This window comes from Sorex araneus, chromosome 1, assembly GCF_027595985.1.
Source record: "Sorex araneus isolate mSorAra2 chromosome 1, mSorAra2.pri, whole genome shotgun sequence".
NCBI lineage: Eukaryota > Metazoa > Chordata > Mammalia > Eulipotyphla > Soricidae > Sorex > Sorex araneus.
This window is the reverse complement of record NC_073302.1, coordinates 160193447-160216834: the sequence shown is the minus strand read 5'-3', so window position 1 is coordinate 160216834 and position 23388 is coordinate 160193447. Positions and strand designations below refer to the sequence as shown.

Here is a 23388-nt window from a genome sequence, read left to right as displayed (position 1 = left end):
GTGTTGATCATAACAATAGAAATGAATGTCAATATACAAGCAACTCCCCTCTGATGAGATTATAGTGAAAAACCTAACAGAAGCCTCTAGAGTAGAATAGGAGTGTCAATTAACAAAATAATGCATATATAATATTTAATGTATTGATGGTGATATGTGAAGGAGTGGCACATGGCAAATGACATGTCAATGTCAATATCATTATGCATCAGAAATGACAGGGCTATCAATGTAGACCTGTAGATTTAGTTGGGGATAGGAAACTTTGAATATTATGGAATGTATTATAAATGAGCTGTGTTTTTAAGAAAAAAAATGTTCTTTTAATATCAAAAAATAATGACAAGGGCAGGAGTGATAGTACAGAGGGTAGGGCATTTCCCTTGCACACGGCCAACCTGGGTTCGGTCCCCGGCATCCCATATGGTCCCCCAAGCACCCGAACACCTCCAGGAGTAATTCCTGAGTGCGGAGCCAAGAGTAACCCCTGAGTATTGCCTGGTGTGACCCAAAATGCAAAAAAAAATCCCAAACTGATATTTACTTTATCTTCAAGAACATTGTCATACAAAATATTTCATATTCTACAAATCTAAATTAATACAATATTGTATTTGTTATATTTATGCTAGAAATCACTAACATTCCAAGCTTATAATGGTTGTGTGATTATCATTTTATTAATCTATACTTTAACAAAATGGAATTAAGACACTTAACAAGGTTAAATAAATATGAAGTTTGCTATTAACAGTACTAAGCTAATCTTTAAAATGTTAAAGCCATTAGCCTTTTGTACTCTAACAGCAAGTTAGCGTACATCTATTTGTAATGGTCTCCTTGGCTTACAAAATAAATTTTCTTACTTAAAATTTACCCTCAGAATGTGGCTCATTCAATCAATCCGTTAGTAAGATTAGTTCATTAGAAAGAAGTAACACTTAAGTTCCCAACTTGCTAGCTAGACCTGGGCCAGAACACGTGTCTTTTTAGATATAATCAAAGAATTCTTTAGATTTGGTATTTATAGAGTTCTTCCTGCAACCCTAAATGAAATTCTGCAAGAATTCTTAGCCTTGGGGGCTGGAGCGATAGCACAGCAGGTAGGGCATTTGCCTTGCACGTGGTCGACCCGGGTTTGATTCCCAGCATCCCATATGGTCCCCTGAGCACCGCCAGGAGTGATTACTGAGTGCAGAGCCAGGAGTAACCCCTGTGAATCGCCAGGTGTGACCCAAAAAGCAAAAAAAAAAAAAAAAAAATCTTAGTCTTCAGGGCCAGAGAGAAGTACTGTGGGCAAAGTGTTTGCTTTGCATGTGGCAGAACAGGGTTTGATTCCTGGAACCACATAGGGTCTCCTGAGCACTGCCAGGAGTGATCCCTAAGCAAGCAGCCAGGAGTAAGCCCTGAACACTGCTGAGTATGGTCTCAAACCAAAACAAACAAACAAACAAACAAAATTCTTAATGTTTGTTCTTTTGCAGTCTTGACCACACTATTTTTCTCTGGGGTTCCCAAGCAATGTCAGAAGTCCTCTGGGCCACCCCTGCAGTAATTGGCCCAGCAGGGCAGGTCTGATAGTCTAATGTTTAGCCCAAAAATGTGGTGCTGCTTAGGCCTGATGGTGTTGGGACCACTATGGTAGAATACCTGGTGGGGGTCAAGGTGGTGGGGGTAGAGGTTGTACAGTGGATGGAGGGAGAGATAGGGAAGCTGTGATATAGTATGTCAGGGATCACACCTGAGACCTAGCACATATTGCACACACTTTAGACCTTTAAGCTATCTGCCCCAGTCCCTCTCAACTTATTTGCCAAATTTCTCTCTTAACATAAACCTATAAACCTATTTGGATACTCATGATCTTTCAGATAAATTGGCAAAGCCCACTGGGGTCTCCTGTGCAAAGTAATTCAAACTTGATACATATTCCTCTTAAGAGAATTTCATAATTTTGTGAAAGAATTTTTTTAATTTTGTATTTTTTGCCAATATTGAGTCCCAAGAAACAAAGAAATGAAAAATACTATGAAAAAGAAGAAAAGAAAGAAAAAGGAAAGAAGGAAGGAAGGAAGGAAGGAAGGAAGGAAGGAAGGAAGGAAGGAAGGAAGGAAGGAAGGAAGGAAGGAAGGAAGGAAGGAAGGAAGGAAGGAAGGAAGGAAAGAAGGGAGGGAGGGAGGGAGGGAGGGAGGGAGGGAGGGAGGGAGGGAGGGAGGAAGGAAGGGGAGGAAAAAAAGAAAAATAATCAGTCTAATTTATCCAATCATGAGTTTTCTGAAACTTACAGAACTACTCAGTTATATACTGGAACAAAATGATGTCTAAAGGCAAATTTCCCAAAACCTATTTATTGTTCTGGATGTTTATAGCTACAAGAAAATTAAAAGCTTCAGCTGTATATAAATATAAAGTAGTATAGAATCCAGTCTTAACAACAGGATTAACAAAAAAAAACAGTGTGGTCAAGTCTTTTACATACAATGTCTTGGGTCTTAATGCCCTGGATCACAAGAATTAAGTCTAAGTCCACTAACTCTAAATATTTTAGTAAGGAAATTTAGTGGTTCAAAGCATAATGTTTAGACTGTGCATTATTTATAAAAACAATGACAACCCTGCTACCTGCAAGAACTTGTCTGAAACTCTGACAATGTAAGTTACAAAAAGCATGCTAAGACAAAATTCACTGCTCTCACCAGATGGGCTTGAGTCTGAAAGTGAGTAAAGGGAGAAATCTTTAATTAATGGATCATCCATTATTAATCTTCTCTCTGTCAGTAACTTCTGAAGAGCAAGTATGCTATAAATTCTAACTACACAATTTGAACAAATAGGTAAAGACTTGACCAAATTCCAAATTGAAAACATGGAAATTTATCACTCTTTCAAGTAGTAAACACATTTCTTTTGTTCAGTTACTAATGGCAGTGTGATTCCATTTATCAAAATTAGAAGAATACCCAATAATTTGGTCAATGTTGAATATTAAATATAATCCATATGCCTAAATAATAGTGTTTTCTGAGTTAGAACCAATAACCAGTAGATAAGATGTTCCTTAATATTAGTTAATAACCTTTTCAGTGAATAGAAATAAATGGAGAAAACTTAAAGATTTAACCTTAAACTACAGAGGTTAAGATTAAAGCACTTTGATTGAATAAAACAAATTTGCATCTGCATATCTCTATGAACTTGATAACTGGTTTTTTTTGACAAATAGGGGCCTTATGTTTTCAACATTTGTTCCTTATATGGAAAAAATAACTCTGAAACTGACCCCAAGCTAATTATATCTCCTAATAGTCATAGTCCATAGAACCAAACTGGCTGTGATGCCCTTTGCGCTCTGTCACTAAATTACTGTACAGTTTCAACATTAGCTAGGCCTCTGAGCTTTGATATGACAGTGTCCTCCTCTGCTGAAGAAGGAGAATGAAAACAACTATCTTATTGGAGAGGTAAGATAAAATGGACTACCTATATATAATAGAAATTACAAGGCCTACCAATAAATAATATAGATATAGCTTGATATATATCACTGTCACTATCATCCCGTTGCTCATCGATTTGCTTGAGCGGGCACCAGTCCATTATGAGACTTGTTGTTACTGTTTTTGGCATATCGAATATGCCACAGGGAGCTTGCCAGGCTCTGCCGTGTGGGCGAGATACTCTCTGTAGCTTGCCAGGCTCTCCGAGAACTGCGGAGGAATCGAACCCAGGTTGGCCATGTGCAAGTCAAACACCTACCCTCTGTGCTATTGCTGCAGCCCACTTGATATTTATACTCTTAAAATATTATATAGGAATGGAGAAATAGTGCAGTGGGTAATGCATTTGCCTTGCATGCATCCAATTCCAGTTCACTGTCCTGCATCAGTCTTCAAAGCAGCAACCCCTGAACACAGAGTCAGGAGTTGGCTCCAAGCTCCATGGGCAATGGCCACAAAATTCAAAAAACAATGATATATTTATTACAATAAAATAATATGTAGAATCTGTGCCACATGTATTTCTCCGCATTTTCTTTTTGAGTAATTTCCTTGTTCTAAGTAGGAAGTCTAATTCAGTTTTAAGTGGAGGATGGTTGACTTATTCCTTAGGGATCCTTCACTACTATTCTTGTAAAAAAGACAGAATAGTAATTGCCAATCTTCTTTAATCTTCTTAATTCTTTTCAAACTGTATCTTCCAGAGACTTTGATAGTATTTTTTTAGTAAGAAAATATTTCAGTAGTATTAAGATGGAATCTTAAAATAGAATCCATGCCACACATCAATCCTCTTGCAGTGGGGATGCAATTGAGAAAACACACATGCTTTGACAGCATCTGATTCATTATTTTGACTTGATTAATTTATTCAAAATTCTGCCTAATTAGTTTTTAGTCTAATACTATTATTAGCTTAATCAACATTGAACAGAAAACAATTTAATCTTGTTTGTTAGTTTATTTTTGTTTGGGGGGCCACAACCGGTAGTGCTCAGGGCTTACTTCTGACTCTGCTCTCAGATATCACTCCCGGTGGGGTTTGGGGAGCCACATGGAATCAGGACCAAACTCTGGTTGGCCTTGCATAAGTCAAGCATGCTCGCTGCTGCAATATCACTCAGGCTCCCAGATTAATGAGCCTTTTGCTCCCACTCCATACTTCAGTAATTAAATTTTATTTTAATAATACACCAAAGAAATTGTTGCCAAACTCACCATTTTGTAGGGCATTGGTTGTTATTAAGGTACAGCATATCCATAAGATGATTTTTATGTTTACCAACATCTTGTCCTAGAAATGAATAAGGTAAAGTAAACCATAAGCATTCAGATTTGCAGTTTGGGTGTGAAAAATTACATGGTATTTGTGCACTGTATGTATAGGAATAACAAGAGTACAACAGTACATGAAGCAGCAACTCATAAAACTGGAGGGAACTTACAACAGAAGTTATGCCAACAATCTACTCATTCATGTAAGAGTTACCAAAGTAATTGTAGAGCCTGATATGGATACATATTACAATGTGCAACCACAACTGGATAGGTTGCAGGAAGAATAACAAAGAGCACAATATAAGTAAATAGTGGCTATGTGCCAGCACAAAGAGGGAGAAGTGACCACAAAGTCTATTTAGAAACAGGAAGCTTGGTGGTGGATGAAATAAGAGAAGGTGAAGAGCAGTAAAGATAGTAAAAGGGATTTGCCTCAAATGCAAAGTAGGAAGGCCACAGAACAGAATAAAGACCCCAGCAGACTTTTAAAAGCACACCATCAAAGTAAGTTCTAGGAGACTAAGCAGACAAAGTGTATTGTGTAGGTGCTGGAGCAGGTAGGGTTTTACCTTGCCTGCAGTCAAGCTGGGTTCCATTTCCAATATCCCATATGGTTCCCTGAGCACCGCCAGGAATGATTTCTGAGTGCAGAGCCTTTTATTTTAATAATATTTTAATAAAGTGCACCCCTGAGCATTGCCGGGTGTGACCCTCCCCCCAAAAGCAAAAAGAATGTATTGTATAATTAGATATCTATACAAAAAATATATATACATACATATATATATGTAAGTAGTACTGTAGCACTGTAGTCCCGTTGTTCATTGATTTGCTCAAGCGGGAAACAGTAACAACATCCCCATTGTGAGACACACACATTATATATATATATGTATATATATATATACATATATATATATACATATTTTTTCTATACTGAAACACTGACCTGGCTTTGCCCACAGTACACTGTATGAATTTGGGTAAGACAGAACAGTATAGTTCTCAGAATGGTCTCTTCTAGCCTGAATTCCCATGAAGTAATTATTATGAGAAAAAGAAAGAGCCAACCTCAGAAAAAAAATTTCAGATTATTTAATTTTCACAGATGCTCCTTTCCCAGCAACTTTTAATATTCTGTGGCTACCTGAGTGCCACTTTCCATCTTTTTGACAAATCTATAATTCCATTTTTATTATCTTTCTTCCTTCATGCAAACTATATACGTGTGTATGTAGATACATATATGTACACACATATATGTACACATATATGTATCTATATATACATACACATATATTTTTTAATTTATTTTTATTTTATAAAGTAGTTCACAATATTTCATTGCACTTAATATTCAAACACCAATCCCACCACCATTATACCTTCCCACCATCATACTTCAGATGTTTCCATCCCAAACCCCAATCCCTGTCCCAAAGCATAACTGAAATAAGACATTTTGTATCGTTTGTTATGAAAAACCATTGAAAAATGCTACAAAAAAGTATCCTTAGAGGAAAAGAGTGTGAAGGTTGTATTTCACCCAAGGGCCATAAAGCCCTTCTATAAGAGATCACTAACATGTTGTTAAAGATTGAGCCTGTGTGCTTCAAATATATATATATATGTATATATATGTGTGTACATAGATATGTATATATGTGTAAGTATATATATCTGTGTAGTATTTATATATATATGGACTGAGCGATACAGAGTGGGTAGGGCATTTGCCTTGCACATGGCTGACCTGGGTTCAATTTCTCTGTCCCTCTCAGAAAGCCCGGCATGGCAGAGCCTGGCAAGCTACCCGTGGTGTATTTGATATATCAAAAACAGTAACAACAAGTTCGCAATGGAGACGTTATTGGTGCCCTCTCGAGCAAATCGATGAACAACGGGATGACAGTGATACAGTGCTACATATGTGTATATATACACTCACATATATATATATAAAGTATACGTATTTTAAAATAGTTTCTCTCAATTTTTTCTCCAATAGTGGCTCCTTTTCAAGCTTTTTTACTTCCAGTCATCCTTTGTCCTACAGTAGGACCCCTTATCTTTTGCCATAAACCCCCATTTACATTATTTTCACCTCTGGTCCCCTTGTAATATCCTGGTGGTCCATAGAAGCCATATGGTCCTCTCATTGGAAAATGCTGTTTAAAAGGATCATGGTCAAATAACAACCCAAAGAGACAACCCTGATGATCTTAAGTATAAGTGCCCTATTCCTTTTAACAAGGGGATGAGCGTATGATGCAATATTGGGCCAAAATGAATGGAGAAATTTGGGAGTAGGAGGGCGGGCTTTTTCTTAGAAAGGTGTATTCATCTTAAGAAGAGAAAAAAAATGCAGGGAGAATGGGTACCTCATTCATTGCTGGTGGGAGTGCCAATTGATCCAGCCTTTTTGGAAAACAATGTGGACATTCCTTCAAAAACTAGAAATTGAGCTTCCGTATGACCCAAAAATACCACTCCTGGGAATATATCCCAGAGATGCAAAAAAAAACAATAGAAATGATATCTGCATTTGTATATTCATTGCAGCACTGTTTACAATAGCCAGAGTCTGGAAAAAACCCAAGTGCCCAAGAACAGATGACTGGTTGAAGAAACTCTGGTACATCTACACAATGGAATACTATGTGGCTGCTAGAAAAAATGAAGTCATGAAATTTGCATATATGTGGGTGGACATGGAGAGTATCATGCTAAGTGAAATTAGTCAGAAACAGAAGTACAGATATAGAATGACAGCACTCATTCGTGGAATATAAAGTAGTATAATATGAGACTGACATCTAAAGACAGTGGAGATAAGGGCGAGGAGAATCACATCACGATTTGAAAGCTGGTCCCACGTGCTGGGGGGAAGAGGTAGTTGTAATGGAGAAGGAACTACTAAGTAAATGATGATCGGAGGGATCACCCAGGATGGGAGAGGTGTACTGAAAGCAAATCAAAGACCAAACACCATGACCTCTTAGCATCTGTATGCAAATCACCGTGCCCAAACCTAGAGAGAAAGAAGGATTGTACCTGCCACAGAGGCATTGAGTGGGGTGGTGTGGGGGTGACGGGTGGGACACTGGGAACAATGGTGGTGGAAAATGTGCACTGGTGGAGGGATGGGTGCTTGAGCATAGTTTGAGTAAAATGCAATCATGCAAGTTTGTAACTATATCTCATGGTAATCCAATAAAACTTCTTAAAAAGAAAAGAGAAAGGAAAATATGTTGGTTTTTCTCCAATAGATATTGTCATGATAGAATATTTCTCTTGTAACTTGAATTATCTTGTACCCTTGAGTGTATAAGATACCCAGGAAGCTGATGCTGAGAGAAGAATCAGAAAGTTAAAATAAAAAATTTCCTTTTGATTACATTATTTTATGTATGCTCTGAAATATTTTTTTTAACATCTCTAAACAAAATAATAAATTTTTGCTTTGTTTTAGGGCCACACCTGACAGTGCACAGGGCTTGCTCCTAGCTCTGTGCTCAGGGATCACTCCTGGAGAAGTTTGAGTATAGTGGTGCCAGGGATCAAACCATGGCTCAGATGCCAGTTAAGCACCTCACCCCTTGACTTTCTTTTCAACCCCAGAATTGTAAAATTATTATAGCTCCTTAAGACAATTTAAGAAATCTAATACATTATAAATCTCATGTTTCCAATGGAGGTTGTTCATAAACTCATAATAAAAGGATTGCAGCTGATAATCTTTAATTAGCCTTAATAATTAAGGTTATCATATAATTATGATATACTAGTATGTTATTAAATATGGGAAATTGAGTTTTCTACACGTCTGAATTTCCTGTAAGTTATATCAGAAGGAGGTATACATTTACATACAATATCATTACAGTAATTCAGGTGACAGTAAATAGACCAGTTTCATATGCCTATATTTGAAGTTTCCAAAACAACTGAATTTTAAGTTGGATCATAAAAAGTTTTAAAGATAATGTATTTATTATGTATTAATTAAATTCAAGTAAGAAAGCTTTCTATAATAGGGTTTATAAATAGCAAGTCAAATCGTACTTCAAGAAAATGTCTTGTTGTGGTCAGGCTGATAGTACAGTGGGTTGGGCACTTGCCTTACATGGGGGTTCAGTTCCTAGCATCCTATATGGTATCACAAGCACCACCATGAGTAATTTTTGAGTGCAGCGACAAGAGTAACTCCTGGGGACAGCTGGATATGACCACCACCTCCCCTCCAAAAAAGGAAAAAGAAAGAAAACATCTTCTCAATTATTTCCTTCCTTTCTTGAGGAATCTTTTAAAACCTAGTGCGAAAAATCTGGCTCCCCTGTTAAATGGCCCTCAATTCTAGTTTTTCATCCTCTACTTAAACTCTGTGTTTCTTGCTATGTTGCTAACTCCCTCATACTCTGTAGCTATTTAATAGTTAAAATTGTCGCTTAATTATTAGGGCAATTGCGATAATAAAGTAATTTATTATCACAGCAATATAACAGCAATATATAGTATTTCAGTGTTCAATATTTGTTATTACTGTTGTTACTAATTTAGGTCTTCTACAAGTAACATTTTCCTGGCTTCATATCACAAAGAGCAAAAAGAAAGGTCTATAAAGTTCTTGGATTTGAAAATTATACATTGGATTGATACCATATTATCAGTATCACTGTATCACTGTCATCCCGTTATTCATAGATTTACTCGAGCAGGGGCCAGTAACATTCATCCATTCGTCCCAGCCCTGAGATTTTAGCAGCCTCTCCTTACTGTCTTTCCCAATGATTGGAGGCTCTTTTCAGGATCAGGATAATGAGACTGTTACTGTTACTATATTTGTATTTGGCATATCAAATACACCATGGGGAGCTTGCCAGGCTCTTCTGTGTGGGCGGTATACTTGTAGTAGCTTGGTGAACTCTCCAAGAGGCATATATATACATATATATAATTTATTTATTCATTTATTTATATCTCCATTGATGATGATATAATGGAGGAATGTGTTCACTCATGCATGAGGCTCGGCCCAAGAGTGTGGAAAGTGGCCTGGAGCATGGCAGCAGTTGGGTAGTGGAAGTCGGCTGCCAGGGCTGGGTCCCTTGGGGCATGGAGGGCTCTCACCAACCGCCCCTGGGGCTTCCCTGGTGCAGAGTCCGGTGGCATGGTTATGGGGGAATCATTTTTTTGCTCCCTTCTGGGAGAAGCAGCCATGAGTTCTGGAGGGTGGCCGATGAGATTATCTGGCGCTGACAGGAGGTGGCTTATGGGTGTGACCCCCAGGTCGCCAGAGATTAGGGGAAGCAGGCAGAGGATCTCTGCTCCCGGATCTCATGGAGCCCAGAGTTCAAGATCACAAAGTTCCATATTACCTGGGTTCCGTGGGTTCCGATAACAATATAAATAGCAAAATAATGCATAAAACAAGTAGTTATAATTTACAATGCTATTTCAGGTTTTTGATAGGTACTGCATGTCTTGTTCTCAAGAAGAAGACTATTTGAGGGGAAGCACACTCAGTAGTGCTCAGGGATTACTCCTGGCAGATTACTCCTTGTATGGGGTTTGGCCATACAAGGTGCCGGGGATCAAACATGGATTAACTGAATGCACGGCAAGTGCCCTACCTGATGAACTATTGCTCCATTGTGCTGGTCTAAAACGAACAATCTATTAAAACTGTTTTGTTCAGTGGGACACATTTCCCAGTGTAAGGCAAGTTTCTAACTGCTTCTCCATAATTACCTTAATTGAATAATATGGGATGCTGGTTAATATACAGCGGTACACACCTCATAACAAAACTAGAAGGAAAAATATGATCCACTTCTGAACTCCAAGGCTTTGGTCCAAAACCTAACTTTGTGCCCTACTTCATTCATACAACAGTGTCGCTACCCCAGTCATGGAAATGGAAACATGATCCCTCACTTATATAATAGTTAGGCTCATCAAAATTTCCAAAAGTTGCCTGTAAGACAAGACTAGAAAGGAAGATAGTGCATGAAAAATACGAAGCAGAAACCAGTCGTTATTTAAATATATATTCTTGTTTAAGTTATATATTGCATAAATATATTTGAATATCAAAATTCAATATATTCACTAAGTCTAATATCTCTGACTTCTTTGAAAAAAATCAGATCTAACAACCCCAGTTTCATATTCTAAATATTTCAGAGTTTTTATTGAACTCGGCTGCCTCAGAACTACATTACCATCACCTATTTCTGAGAATTCATGGGCATTCATCATACTTCTCAGATTTTCTTGACTTTATGTCCAAGCTTTTGGTCATTATGTCACACTATTTGCCTTCTGCATTTGAAATTGCTAAAAGTGAAGTGTCTTTAAAGTCTCTTTCTCTGTTTTTAACACCACTTCAATCCCCATTTCTATTCCTCTGTTTTTTCCAGGTCTGTCCTGTAAGTGTAATCTGTTTGTGATAACAAGTCTGTCTGCTTAGGAAGACCTCGGAGATATGAGAGGCAGCGTCTATATTTAGCTTTCACTCCTGTGAAATCAATGAGGAGAGGAGAAAGTCACTGAGCAATCAAAGCACAGCTGACTGAGACTGTTTAATTGCCTAGGAGACATAAGACAAGGTCAACAGGACTTCTATCCATGACAAATGTCTGCAAAGATGATAAGGGTCAGACCAGGATGGGCTGTCTCAGAGAGTCAATGTTCTAGTTAACACACATTTAGTATTCTCCCTTCATCTTTGGGAAGCCCCACTGAGCAAAGGGTGACTTAAGGAAGCAAACATAATGGTTTGGTCTTCCAGTCTCCAAATTAGTAACCATGGACAACCAATTGTCTAGGTTACCAAAGCCCCAGAGTGGATGCAATGAATATTCCTTTAAAAATTGCTCTAGGTGCTTTCTTACAGGAGAAATTGCCATAATGCAGAAAAAAATCACAGTTAAAACATGGAATCTCAGTAGTTTACTTCCCTGGAGTAAAGGGGTCGTGTGAATTTATCACTCACCTACTACTGGATACTGATTCTAAAGTAGAGGTTAGACTTTTCATGCTATTGCCCTTTAGTACTGCTCTGTTCTCTGCCTAACAAATTTCTTCCTTGTAACTCAACTTAAAAATTACTGCATATATTTCCTTTACATGTTCTATTTTCATCATAGCGCAAATCACTATTTTGAATGTGTACACATATTATTTATGTACGTGTGTGTGTGTGTGTGTGTGTGTGTGTGGCTCCAGTCAGGAGCAATAGCACAGCAGGGAGGGCATTAGCCTTGCACGTGGCTGACCCAGGTTCAATTCCTCTGTCCCTCTCAGAGAGCACAGAAAGTTACTGAGAGTATCCCACCTGCACAGCAGAGCCTGGCAAGCTCCCCGTGGCCTATTTGATATGTCAAAAACAGTAACAAGTCTCACAATGGAGACATTACTGGTGCCCGCAAAGCAAATTGATAAACAATGGGACAGCATGCTACAGTGCTATAGTGTATATATATGCACATATATATAATTGACTTCCTCTACACACCATAATATAAATTTTAGAATAGTCTTTGATGTTTTCTTCATTGCAGTAACCATAATGCAGAGAACCTTGTAAATATTTGTTGAATGAATTACCCATATACCCATTTTTCACATAATTATATTCATATTATCTAGACCATTGGGTACATTGTTTCCTCTATGGAGATAGGTCAGGGGTCAGGGCCAGATTTTGGCATGCACCAGTCTAAGCCCAAACCTCACCACTACATGCCTCTGTCAGCACCACAGGGCCCAGTGCTGGAGACCCTCTGAGCAGCGCTGAGTTGGCTCTTGTGGCCCTCAGTTCCCCAGGACACAAGGAGCTCTGCATCCTCTGACACTGCAACTAATCTGCCTTGCCCGGTTGGCCTTGTATTGGTGGGAGAGGCCACGGGTTCCCTGAGAAACGCTTGGGATTCCCAAAAAATATAGTCCATCATGGAGAATATAAAATGTTTTGGCCTAGCTTACACCAGAACTTCTATGCTGTCTCATGGCCTTTAATCTTTTCTAATATGGCATCTAGATTTTATGTTATGCTGAAAATGCGTTTCTCTATTCCTAACTTATTGTTTCAAAAATTCTCTCTTTTCTTCTATTCATGTTTCAATAATGCCGTTCCCTACCATTATATTTGATCCATGTTAATTTATTATTTGATAAAAGACTAGATAGATTTTGACTTGGATTTTTAGTAGACCTATTGGTTAATCCCTACATCTTCTATTGAATACATCTTTCACAAAGAGTTTCTATGTACAGTGGAGTCTATTTCTGGTTGGGTTTTTTTTTTTTTTGGTCATTGACCGACAACTATAAATCAAAAGTACATTTCACTGACCACTTAAACACAACCACCCCTAACTCAATATGAGTATCTTTAAATAATACTATTATATTAATATATTATTTATTATATTATATGTAATATAAGTGTGTAGATATCATATATACTTATATATAAATAATAGCATTATTCAATGATAAGAGTAATATTTTTCAATGATAAGGACTTAGTAGTGTTTAAAAAATGGAAGGAATGTGTATTTAGGGAGTGGAGAGATAGTGCAATGGGTAGTGCTTTTGCCTTGCACATGGCCAACTCGGGTTTGATCTTTGGGCACCCGATAAGGTTCCCAAGCATTGCCTGTACCCCTGAGTCCAGAGTCAGGGGTAAGCCTTGAGTATCACCAGGTGTGGCCCAAATATGAAAAAAGAGGGGAGAAGGAGAAATGTGTATTTAGTTTTATATGTATATATATTCAGATATATATATACATATATATATCATGTATATATGTAATTACCAAATCTAGGTTACCAAAGGAAATGAACAAAAATCCACTAATTAAGGTAGAGCTCAGCCAAAATATTTACCTCTACTTCCCTTGTTCTAATTCCATATCAGAAAATATAGGACCTGTCTACTAAGCAGGCACGAACTTAGAGGCGTGGGAATGGGAGGGGGGAAAAAATATGTACTCGGAACAGCGGGACGCTTGGGCAGTCTCGGGCCAATACCAATGCATGCTCCGCCGAGATTCTACCCAGGTGGCCACACTTTGGTGCAGCAGCGTTGCTGCTGATCAACCAGAATCCGGAGCCCAACTAGACTACTTTTGGTTCCAGAAACTGCTTGCAGCCATGTCTCTAGACTGTGAACTAAGCCATAGCCCCACGCCGGCCGAGTACGGGAAATATCCTTTTTTCTCGTCGGGTGGCGTGGTGTCAGCCATAATATGAGGACTATTTATTAAGCAGGCATGAACTTGGTGGCGCAGGAAGAAGGGGAAAAAAATTCTATGTACTTGAAACAGCGGGACTTCATATCTCTCCAGTCTCAGCAATGGAAAACTAATTATCAGATGCTTCATTGGCAGTAGGGCTGTCTTTCTTGGGGAAAATTCCAACAATAGTGAATTTTGTGTTGAAATATGGAATGTAACCAAGGTAAAGAGAAAATGAATTGAAGTTTATCAATTAAGCAGGCGGGGGTGGGGGTGGGAGGTGGGGGTTGGGAGGTATACTGGGGTCTTTGGTGGTGGAATATGGGCACGGGTGAAGGGATGGGTGTTTTGAGTATTGTATAATCACCATATCACATGGTGATTCAATAAAATAAATTTAAAAAAAGAAAAGAAAATATAGGACCTGTGTTTTCTGGAAAAGTAGAAGACTATACATCAATCAACATGTTTTCTAAGTTCAGAGGAAGTAAACCCCAACAGTAGTGTTAGTGGGTCCCAGTAATTTCTCCGGGTGGGTGGTAAAATAACAGCCTACCTCTATCAATAAACTGTTTTCTTTGAAAGAAACACTGTCTTGAGAAATTCTGATCAGTTACAGGACTATATGTAATTTTAAATTCATTATTTAGTGGTCTTTTGTTCATAGTGAAATAGAAGTATTCAACTCCCACTAAGCAAAGAGAGCATACTTAAATAAGGCTGAGAGACATCACATATGTTCATATCTGTGCTCTGAAAAGTCCTGATGGTCAATTAGTGACCATTCACTAACCACAAAATACTTAAGCATAATAACACAAGGAAAAGGCAAACAATGGTTATATCTTAGCAGTAATCATATCTACCCTGAAGTTAGCTTTTTAGGTCCTTTCCAAATAGAACTTACAAGTGTGTAGATATAGTTATCTCGGGCTATCAAAGGCATTCTTCTCCAGATTACAAGCACAGAGGAAAAGAATAAACCCACCTCTGTAAACATGTAAATCTAGGGGATTCTTTTCAAACTTATTTTTTTAAGCAGGAAATACAAGTTAGGAATTACTTTTAATTTTTTTTATCTATTAAGAAAAGCAAAACTTTGAACTCATATAAATCTTAAACAGTGATTGTCTTGAATCTCATCCCTTTTCCCACCGCCCACAAAAAGATTAAGGACTGTTGACTTCCTGCTGGAGGAAGTAATTGCTCAATCACACTGGAATCCATTGGAACTCTTTGCAGTATTAGTCCAGACAAGCATATACAATTGTAAAACAATCCTTTCTTTACCTAAGAGCTCCCAGCTCTTAGCCTTATGTCAGTGTCTGAGAGATTCAGTTTGGTAATATACTCTTATCAAATTACAGGTTTCCCAAACTGGGAACAAATTTCGTTTCAGAAAACTAGCTGTTGCTTCTATTGGTGCCTTATTAATTGTATATTAAACACACAACATGCTATTCTAGGACGTTATGTGAATTTTTCATGAGGGTTTTGACATAATTGCTAACTGGTACTTAAAATAATTTAAGTCACAGCTTTTAGAAGAAACCGAAAAGAAAGGAAAGGCACAATCAATTTGATATTAGAATTTGAGATTGAAAAGATTATTAGAACCCCATTTATCCTAAATAAAGGAAAGAAAGGGGAGTTTACAAATGCTTCTCTAAATGCTGGCTTCTAGTCTGTCAGGAGCATGTGTCAACTGCTCTGTCATCTCATAACTGTGAGCTGAGTTTGCACTATGGATACGGCTGTATTAAAACTCCCATGCCATATGCATGATAACCTTTTAGTATCTGTATTGCAAAGCACAATGCCGAAAAGAAGAGAAGGGGCGGGGAGAGAGAGAGAAAGAGAGACAGACAGAAAGACAGAGAAAAGAAAACCAGAGGCGTGGGGAAGGGGGGACTGGGGACACTGGCGCTGGTAAATGTACACTGGTGGAGAGATGTGTGTTAGAACACTGTATGACTGAAACCTAATCATAAACAGCTTTATAAGGTCTATCTCATAATGATTCAATTAAAAAATCCATTTAAAAAAAGGCTCTGATGCCAGAGCTCTGAGAGTACAGACTGTAAGGTCCTCGTCTTGCAAGACTATCTATGACCCAGGTTCAATCCCAAGCACTACATATAGTCCTCATTGCCCTCCAGGAGTGGTCCCTGAACTAAGAGCCTGAGTAGCGTGAGGTGTGGCCAAGAAACAAACAAATAAATCTCCAGATGCACAGGGTCCTTTATGATCTGTGCTCGTGGATTCTCACCAGTCCCTTCCAAATGGCAATCATTTACCCTGCCTCGAAGAGCTCTTCTGGACCGTCTAGAAAGTGATTATCCTGTAACTGACTATAAATCGTCTTTAAATGGACTTAAACGTTTTAGAAGTCAATAGGAGTCCAAGGCAAACTCTTTTCACCTCGTCTGCCAAACAATTTCTTCGTGGTGAATTTTTACTTTGCCCCTCTAGAGTGGACATGCCCTCTGCCTCTCCCATCACTCGCGAGAATCAAGAACTAGTAATCTGAATGCGTCTCCTCCTCGCGTGTCACGAGGGAGTCCCCGCAGCGCGGGTGCGCTCGGGTTCCCAGGGCGGCGCCAAGCCACGCCCCCAGGGCTCTGGGCGGGGCCGCCGCGGGCGCGCGGCCAGCAGCGGGTGGGGGAAGCGCAGGCTCCACGCTCCGCAGTGCAGCTCTGTTGGGGCCCGACAGTCACACCCGTCTCGGGCGGGGAGCGGCCGCCGCAGCCCACGTGGCGGCGTCTGGAGTACCCAGGCGTTTCGGGGAAGCCCTCCGTGCTTCCTGCTTCCTTGGAAGCTGCGCGGCTAGCCGATTGTCCTGGCCCCTCTCAGGGGCACGTTTTTTTTTTCCCTGCGTTTGCATCCCGCCACGGAACCTCAGTGAGGACGGTTTCGCTGGTTTTAAATTCTACCATCCAAAGAGAAGGAAAATTCAGTTCTAAACCTCGGAACGCCACCTTCCGCCCCTTTCCAAGGTGTTTTCTCGCATCTGCCCCCATCCTGATATCTTTCACACTCCGGGCACCCTTCCTTTCTCTTCTTTTTCCTCCTGGAGCCCTGTTCTCCCAAATTTCCACATTCTAGGGCTATAGTGAAATTGAGAAAGTTTAAATTTCGTGCTAAGAAGGAGGAAACGTGATTACCTCGGAGAAGTTTAAATTTTAGAGCCCTTTTTCTGCAGTACCTTGGGGCAGAGCCCTGGCATCGAATTCAAAAGGTATTAAGTCTTAGTAAGATTTGCAAAAGTAAAAGAGTTATATAGATAAATTTTTTCAAGACACGTACTCTAGAGCATCAAGGCCCTCCTACCCCCATTGACTCTAACCGTGTGCGTTATCCATCGGGATAAGATACTTATGCTCTCGGCACAGAAAAATAGAGAGAGAGATCTATCATCTATCTATCTATCTATATCTAGATAGATAGATAGCTGTCCTTTCTAGATCCACCAAACACCCAGGTTTATGTTACAAATTCGGAAAACAAAGCTAACGGAAAAAGGGAAGCTACGGTCCTCCGTCCTTAGACACTAAGGCTGTGATCGTGCTTCCAGGAGGGTTTGTGCAAGCAGGATTCATTTCTCTCCACTCGTGCTAGGTTTTACCATCAGGGGGCGCCCACATCCACCATAAAAATGTCCTATTCCTAGACATCTGGGCTCCGCGGTCCGGCAGTCGGAGCCTGTGGGCGGAGCCCAGGAGCGCGGAGCCTCGCGGGCTCCTCCCTCTCCTGCCCGCCTCGGCGGACCCGGGCGGCGGGGATTTCACACTAACCATTCATTTGTCAGCCGTGGGGGAGGGGACGCAGGATAAAGACAGAGCAGAGTCTAGGAGAGGGAGAGAGAGGCAGAGAAGATGGAGACAGGGAGAGACAAAGATGAGAAAAGGGACGCAGAGAGCGCGACAGTGGGCGGCTGTGCACGCGGCGGGACGTGGCTCCAGACGCCCTGCACATTTCTCCTCCCTCCCGCAGCATCTCCCGGGAGCTCGCCCGAGTTGCGCGGGCGCAGCTGGACCCGAGAGAGAGTACTTCAGGCGATGACACTAGTTTCCTGCCGTGCTCTCGGCTCCCTCACACACGGACTGCTCCATGATTAGTGACACAGAAAGTTAGCGGGGACCGCCCGGACACCCCCCACCCCAGCCCGCAGGCAGCGTCCACGCCTCCGCAGGGCGGCGGGACACTCCAACCCCGGGCGTCCCCCAAGGGCTCCCGGAACACGCTTTTCGCAGCCACTAGATCCGCCAATAAAGTTGCTCAACTAGGACGGAGAAAGGGGAGGAGGTAGGGAAACGGGGAAAGAAAGGTGGATTGCAGTAACCCGGTCTGGAGGGTTGTTTCTAAAGGCCCCGGATTCGAATCCCTTCACCACCTTTGTCTTGAGAGGGCTCCGGGCTCTGGTTTGCTCTTTGAGACCGAATAGAATGACTCCACTTCGCTCTTGGGGTGAGATAAAATTCTCGCACATCCCAGCTGCTTCAGGACAGGCTTTTCCCGCCCAGGCGCCTCCCAGACCTCCGCAGCGCTCCAACAACCCCACCCCCAGCCCTTGCTCGCTGCGGGTCGGCCCCAGCGCACCGCGCGCAGGACAAAAGAACCCAGGGGCGCCGGGGGAAGAAGACCTTGACAGCCTCCAAGTGACACAAAAAAACACGACTTGGTACTCTGCAGCCACCCCCAGCCAGACCTCCTGCTCCCAGACCGCTGCGGGAAGAGGGGGGTCACGCCCGTGCAGGTCCCGGGCTGCCGGGGCGCCGGCTCACCCTGTCAGGGGCTGCCCGCGAGCTTTCCAGGAACGCTGGCCACTGACCACAGACCACGGGCCAGGAACCAGGTGGCCTGCACCGGGGAGGCTTCGGAGACTTTCAACTCAGCAAGTCTCCGGAGTCCCCATTCAAACTTTTGCCTCTAGCAGGTTAACAACAAAAATTAAGGCTCAAGATGCCTGGGGTCCCACCCTCTTCACTACCCCCAAGGCACCGCGACTTTTCCAGGGTTCTTTACAATTCCCCCCCCCCAATTCCATTTGTCCTTCTACCCACCTTACCCCACCCCTAGCTTCTTTTGTCTGGATCCTTTTCAGCACTAGGGTCCCTCTCTACTCCTCTTAAACGTCCTTCTGAAAGTTACCTGCATTTTTTTCAATATATATATCCCCTCAACTTCGCCTTTCCAACTACTTCTCTCTGCCGCTACAATTGCTAATTGCAATATACCGTCGCTCACAAAGCTCGCTCTCCCCCACCCCCACCCCTCGCCCCATAAGTTTTTATAAGGAGAAAACAAAAGAAACGTGATTACCTTGGAAGGAGGCTTATTGCAGTTTAGGGATAAGAATTCACCGCAGCGCTGCGCGAAGGGACTCGGCGTTGCAGGGGCGGGTCACATAGGAAATGCGGTGGCCTGGGGAAGGTGCGCGGATGGTGCGGGACAGCGCTGGAGGATGCAGGAGGATGCGGGGCTGGTTGCAGATCGCGGCCCCAGCGTCTGTCCCCAGCACCTACTGTTGGCCGCTGTTGCTCCCGCCCGCCTGGAGTTCTTCCCCAGAAAGACTTGGGTCAGCTCGCCTGCAAGTTCAAATGCGGGTTGTGACACCCATCATCATTATATCACTGTACCGTCAGCACCGAGGAGGAGACTCGCGAGGAGGAGGAGGAGGAGGTGGAGGAGGAGGAGGAGGAGGAAGAGGAGGAGGGTTCATTCACGAGCTCCCGAAGCGCTCGGCAGCTCCAGCCACTCCTGAGAGCCCGGGCTGGGCAAGCAGGCAGAGGGGCGGAAAGGCAGCTCCCTGCGCCGGGGGTAGGGACCGCCTGCCTCCCTCCCCAGGCACTCCCACCTCGCGCCGTCTCTTCCCGACCAGAAGTACCAATCGGCTTGGGGACAGAAGCGCTCCCCATTCAGCGACTCACAGAGTAAGAGCGCGCGGGGCTCACGGAAACCCCAGCCTTCCCTCCCCTTCCCCACCCCCACTTCCCCGCCCCCCTGCGCAGCCAGTTCTGGGTTAGGGAAAGGAGCCCCCGGGCTCCGGCGCAGCGGGCCAGCACCAGACAATTGAGTACCATCAGTTCTTTTGTCGGGCTACCTAAAAGTCTGTAAAACCAGTAAAGAACTTGGTTCTAGCGTGTTTACGCAACCGCTGAGCCTCCCCGGCCCGTTGGAGGGAAGTGTCAGGCTCACGTCTTCTGCCAACCTCAAAAGCCGAGTGGGGGAAGAGAGAATAAAAGAAACACACACACACACACACACACACACACACACACACACACACACACACCACAGAATATCCCCCTGAAACCAAGAGAGAAAGTGTAAGAATCCCCCACTGCCTTTCCTGGGAACTGCCCAATGGGAAACGGGGAGTCATTACGCAAGCCACAAAGACCCTGGTAATAAAAGAGCAGACAGAAAATTTCCCAAGCAAATTCTAGTCAATGCAAACAGATCCTCTCCCTCCGCCACAAACCTACACCCGTCTAGATGCTGTGATCTTCTTCCATTCCCTTACTCTTTCAAAGTGCTCCTCGAGGTGGAGCGGAGTAAGAAGAGTCCTTAGGTGTTATCATTTCCTTGGGATCAGGAAATGGAACCATAATCTTTCTAGATTCTTTTCTCATTCAGGCCCACCACTATGCAAACACTTCAACACAAGGAAGGACTCCCCAGGCATTGTGTTACAAAAGAGTTCCAATAGGGCCATCCAGAGCAAAGGGTCAACCAGTTGACACAAAGGATTTCGGTCCCTTAGAAAAGGAAGGACTTTGTGTTTTCCTTCACTTTGAAGTCTGGTGTGGGTTTATACAATGGGAACCAAATAAGTCCAAGGTGCACATCAGTTTGACGCTGGGGATACTGGAATGGATAGCAAACCTTTCTCTCTATGTGAGAAGATATAGAGGGAATGAATCTTCATAATGATCTTTTCTGAAGTCTTCACTAAGAAAAGTAAATTAAACAGTATCTCAGAACGATGATGAAAAAAGAGAAATCCATTTTCACCCTGAATTTCTTTGAGTTGTTGCCTTAACATTTACTTTAAAGCTTGTAATAGCCTAGACTCCTATGCATGCTCATTTATATTCTGTTTCTCTTGAAAGTTGCATGTACAATGAATAACCTTAGACTTTAAGTAATGAGCAGGTTTGTAGAATTTTCATTCTCAAAATATGCAGCTTTTATTTCTTTTTGTACCGGGCTGCTGTGGTGAATACCATATATTCATCTACAAGGTTTGGTGATAAATTTGTTTATTTCACAGTAAATTATTTATTGTTAGTAAAGTATATCTTAACGTTGAACTTCTATTTCACTAAATATTTAGAACAGCAAAATATCGATATTAGAACAGCATTAGCCTTCAACCTTCACATTTAACAAATAAGCAAATTAAGACATAGAAAGTGACTTGCCTAAAGTCACAGTGGCAAAATTATCACAGAGAACTAGAGAGATAACACAGGGGGTAAGGCACTTGTCTTCCATGTGGACAAATCTAGTTAGTCCCTGGCACTACATATGATCAACTATGTACCTCCACAAGTGACCCCTGAGTACAAAGCCAGGAGTTAATCCTGAGCACTGCCAGGTGACCCAAAGATCAAAAAGAAAGTGAAAAAAATCTGTCACCAGAACACAATACCTGATTCCTGAATCAGGAGTTACCTTAGCACTCCTCATAGCAACTTTAAAATCAAAATGATTCTCTTAGAGATGATATAAAAGAATCTTTATTGAAATTTATCTTCTAAGGCATTAGGGTAGACCTTCCTCTGAAATACTTCCAGGTGTTTAATATTATTTTCATTCTTAAATGTGAGTAACCCTGGTTGAATTTCAAAGATTTTATGTGATTTACCCATTTGTAAAATAAGGCCAATTGAAAAAGTTGTCTCTCAATTATCCTGTTTTCTTAACAATACAGTTGAAATAAAACATATCTACAAAGGAGACTGGGAGCAAAAACAAGCAGCTAAGGCATTAAAGAAGAAATGCTAATGATAACCTTTCAGTAATAGCATTGCAAACCATAGTACCTAAAAGAGAGTGAGAGAGAGAGAGAGAGAGAGAGAGAGAGAGAGAGAGAGAGAGGAGAGGAGAGAGAGAGTGTAGTATCTGCTATAGAGGCAAGCTGGGGTGGGGAGTGGGGCAGGAGGGAAACTGGGATTATTGGTGTCAGAGAACATACACTGGCAAAGGGATGGGCATTGGAATATCATATGACTGAAACCCAATCATGAACAACCTTGTTATTGTGTATCTCATGGCAATTCAATAAAAAAACACCCCCAAAAGGAAATGTTAATAGTTAATATTCGTTAGAAATAATGCTATCTGTTCATGAAGGCACACGATAAATTTTATATCATTAGTTTGTCTCCTTTATCTTTTCAGATGGGTTTTTCTAGTTTTCCAACATTAAATAATTTGTTGTAATGCTCAGTTACAGCTCTTGACAGAAAAGGTTCTACAGAGCAAAGGCGCTTCCTCAATAGGCTTAACAAAACGGAAGATGTTAAAAATGTTAAAAAAGAAAAAAGAGCAACCTGTATTTTGGGGGTCTGGTTCGGACCCTGGCATCCCATATGGTTCCCCCAAGTCCTGTCAAGAGTAATTCCTGATAACAGAACCAGAAGTAACCCCTGAGCATCTCTGAGTGTGGTCCCAAAACAAACAACAACAACCAAAAAAAAATAAAAAATAACAACAATCTGTATTTCATGTTTTTTATTTAGTTTTCTTGTATGGTTATTATTTAGAAAATGAGAAAACCATTTGCTCTATCAAATTACTGAAATCATATGACACTCTTGAATATGTAGTTTTTCTAAGGCTAACTTTTCCCTCTAGCTACCTATAATAAAGGAAATAAGAAGAGTACATTTAGGTAATTCAAGATGGAGTCTACAGCTATATTATTCTTCTGTAACTGCTCTTGTGGAAAGAACTTTCTTCTCCCTCCTTCTTTTCCTTCCTCTTTCCCTTCCTTCATCCTTTCTTTCCTCCCTTCCCTTATTCTTGTATTTAGTAAAAGAGAATTAGAAAAAAATTAATTCTGGTTCTCTCATATTTGACAGAACAATCAGAATTTTTTAACCGGAAAATAACTTTTGCAAGATATATAAGGGCTGGAGCGATAGCACAGCAGGTAGAGCATTAGCCTTGCACGAGGCGGACCCGGGTTGGATTCCTCTGTCCCTCTTGGAGAGCCCAGCAAGCTACCACAGTATCCTGCCCGCACAGCAGAGCCTGGCAAGCTACTCGTGGTGTATTAGATATGCCAAAAACAGTAACAAGTTTCACAATGGAGAAGTTACTGGTGCCTGCTTGAGCAAATCGATGAACAATGGGAT

General features: G+C 41.4%; 1 protein-coding gene across 1 annotated transcript in view; it reads right to left on the bottom strand.

The window, feature by feature from the left end:
* The window catches only part of VCAN (versican), a 119381-nt gene extending 99739 nt beyond the window's left edge, over positions 1 to 19642 (bottom strand). The window contains exons 1-2 of the mRNA XM_055123646.1: positions 19343 to 19642; positions 4716 to 4791 (exon numbers count right to left, since the gene is read on the bottom strand). Coding sequence (XP_054979621.1) covers positions 4716 to 4785 — 70 coding nt within the window. The 5' untranslated portion in view covers positions 4786 to 4791; positions 19343 to 19642. The remainder of the gene's footprint in view (positions 1 to 4715; positions 4792 to 19342) is intronic.
* Between the last annotated feature and the right edge of the window lie 3746 nt (positions 19643 to 23388).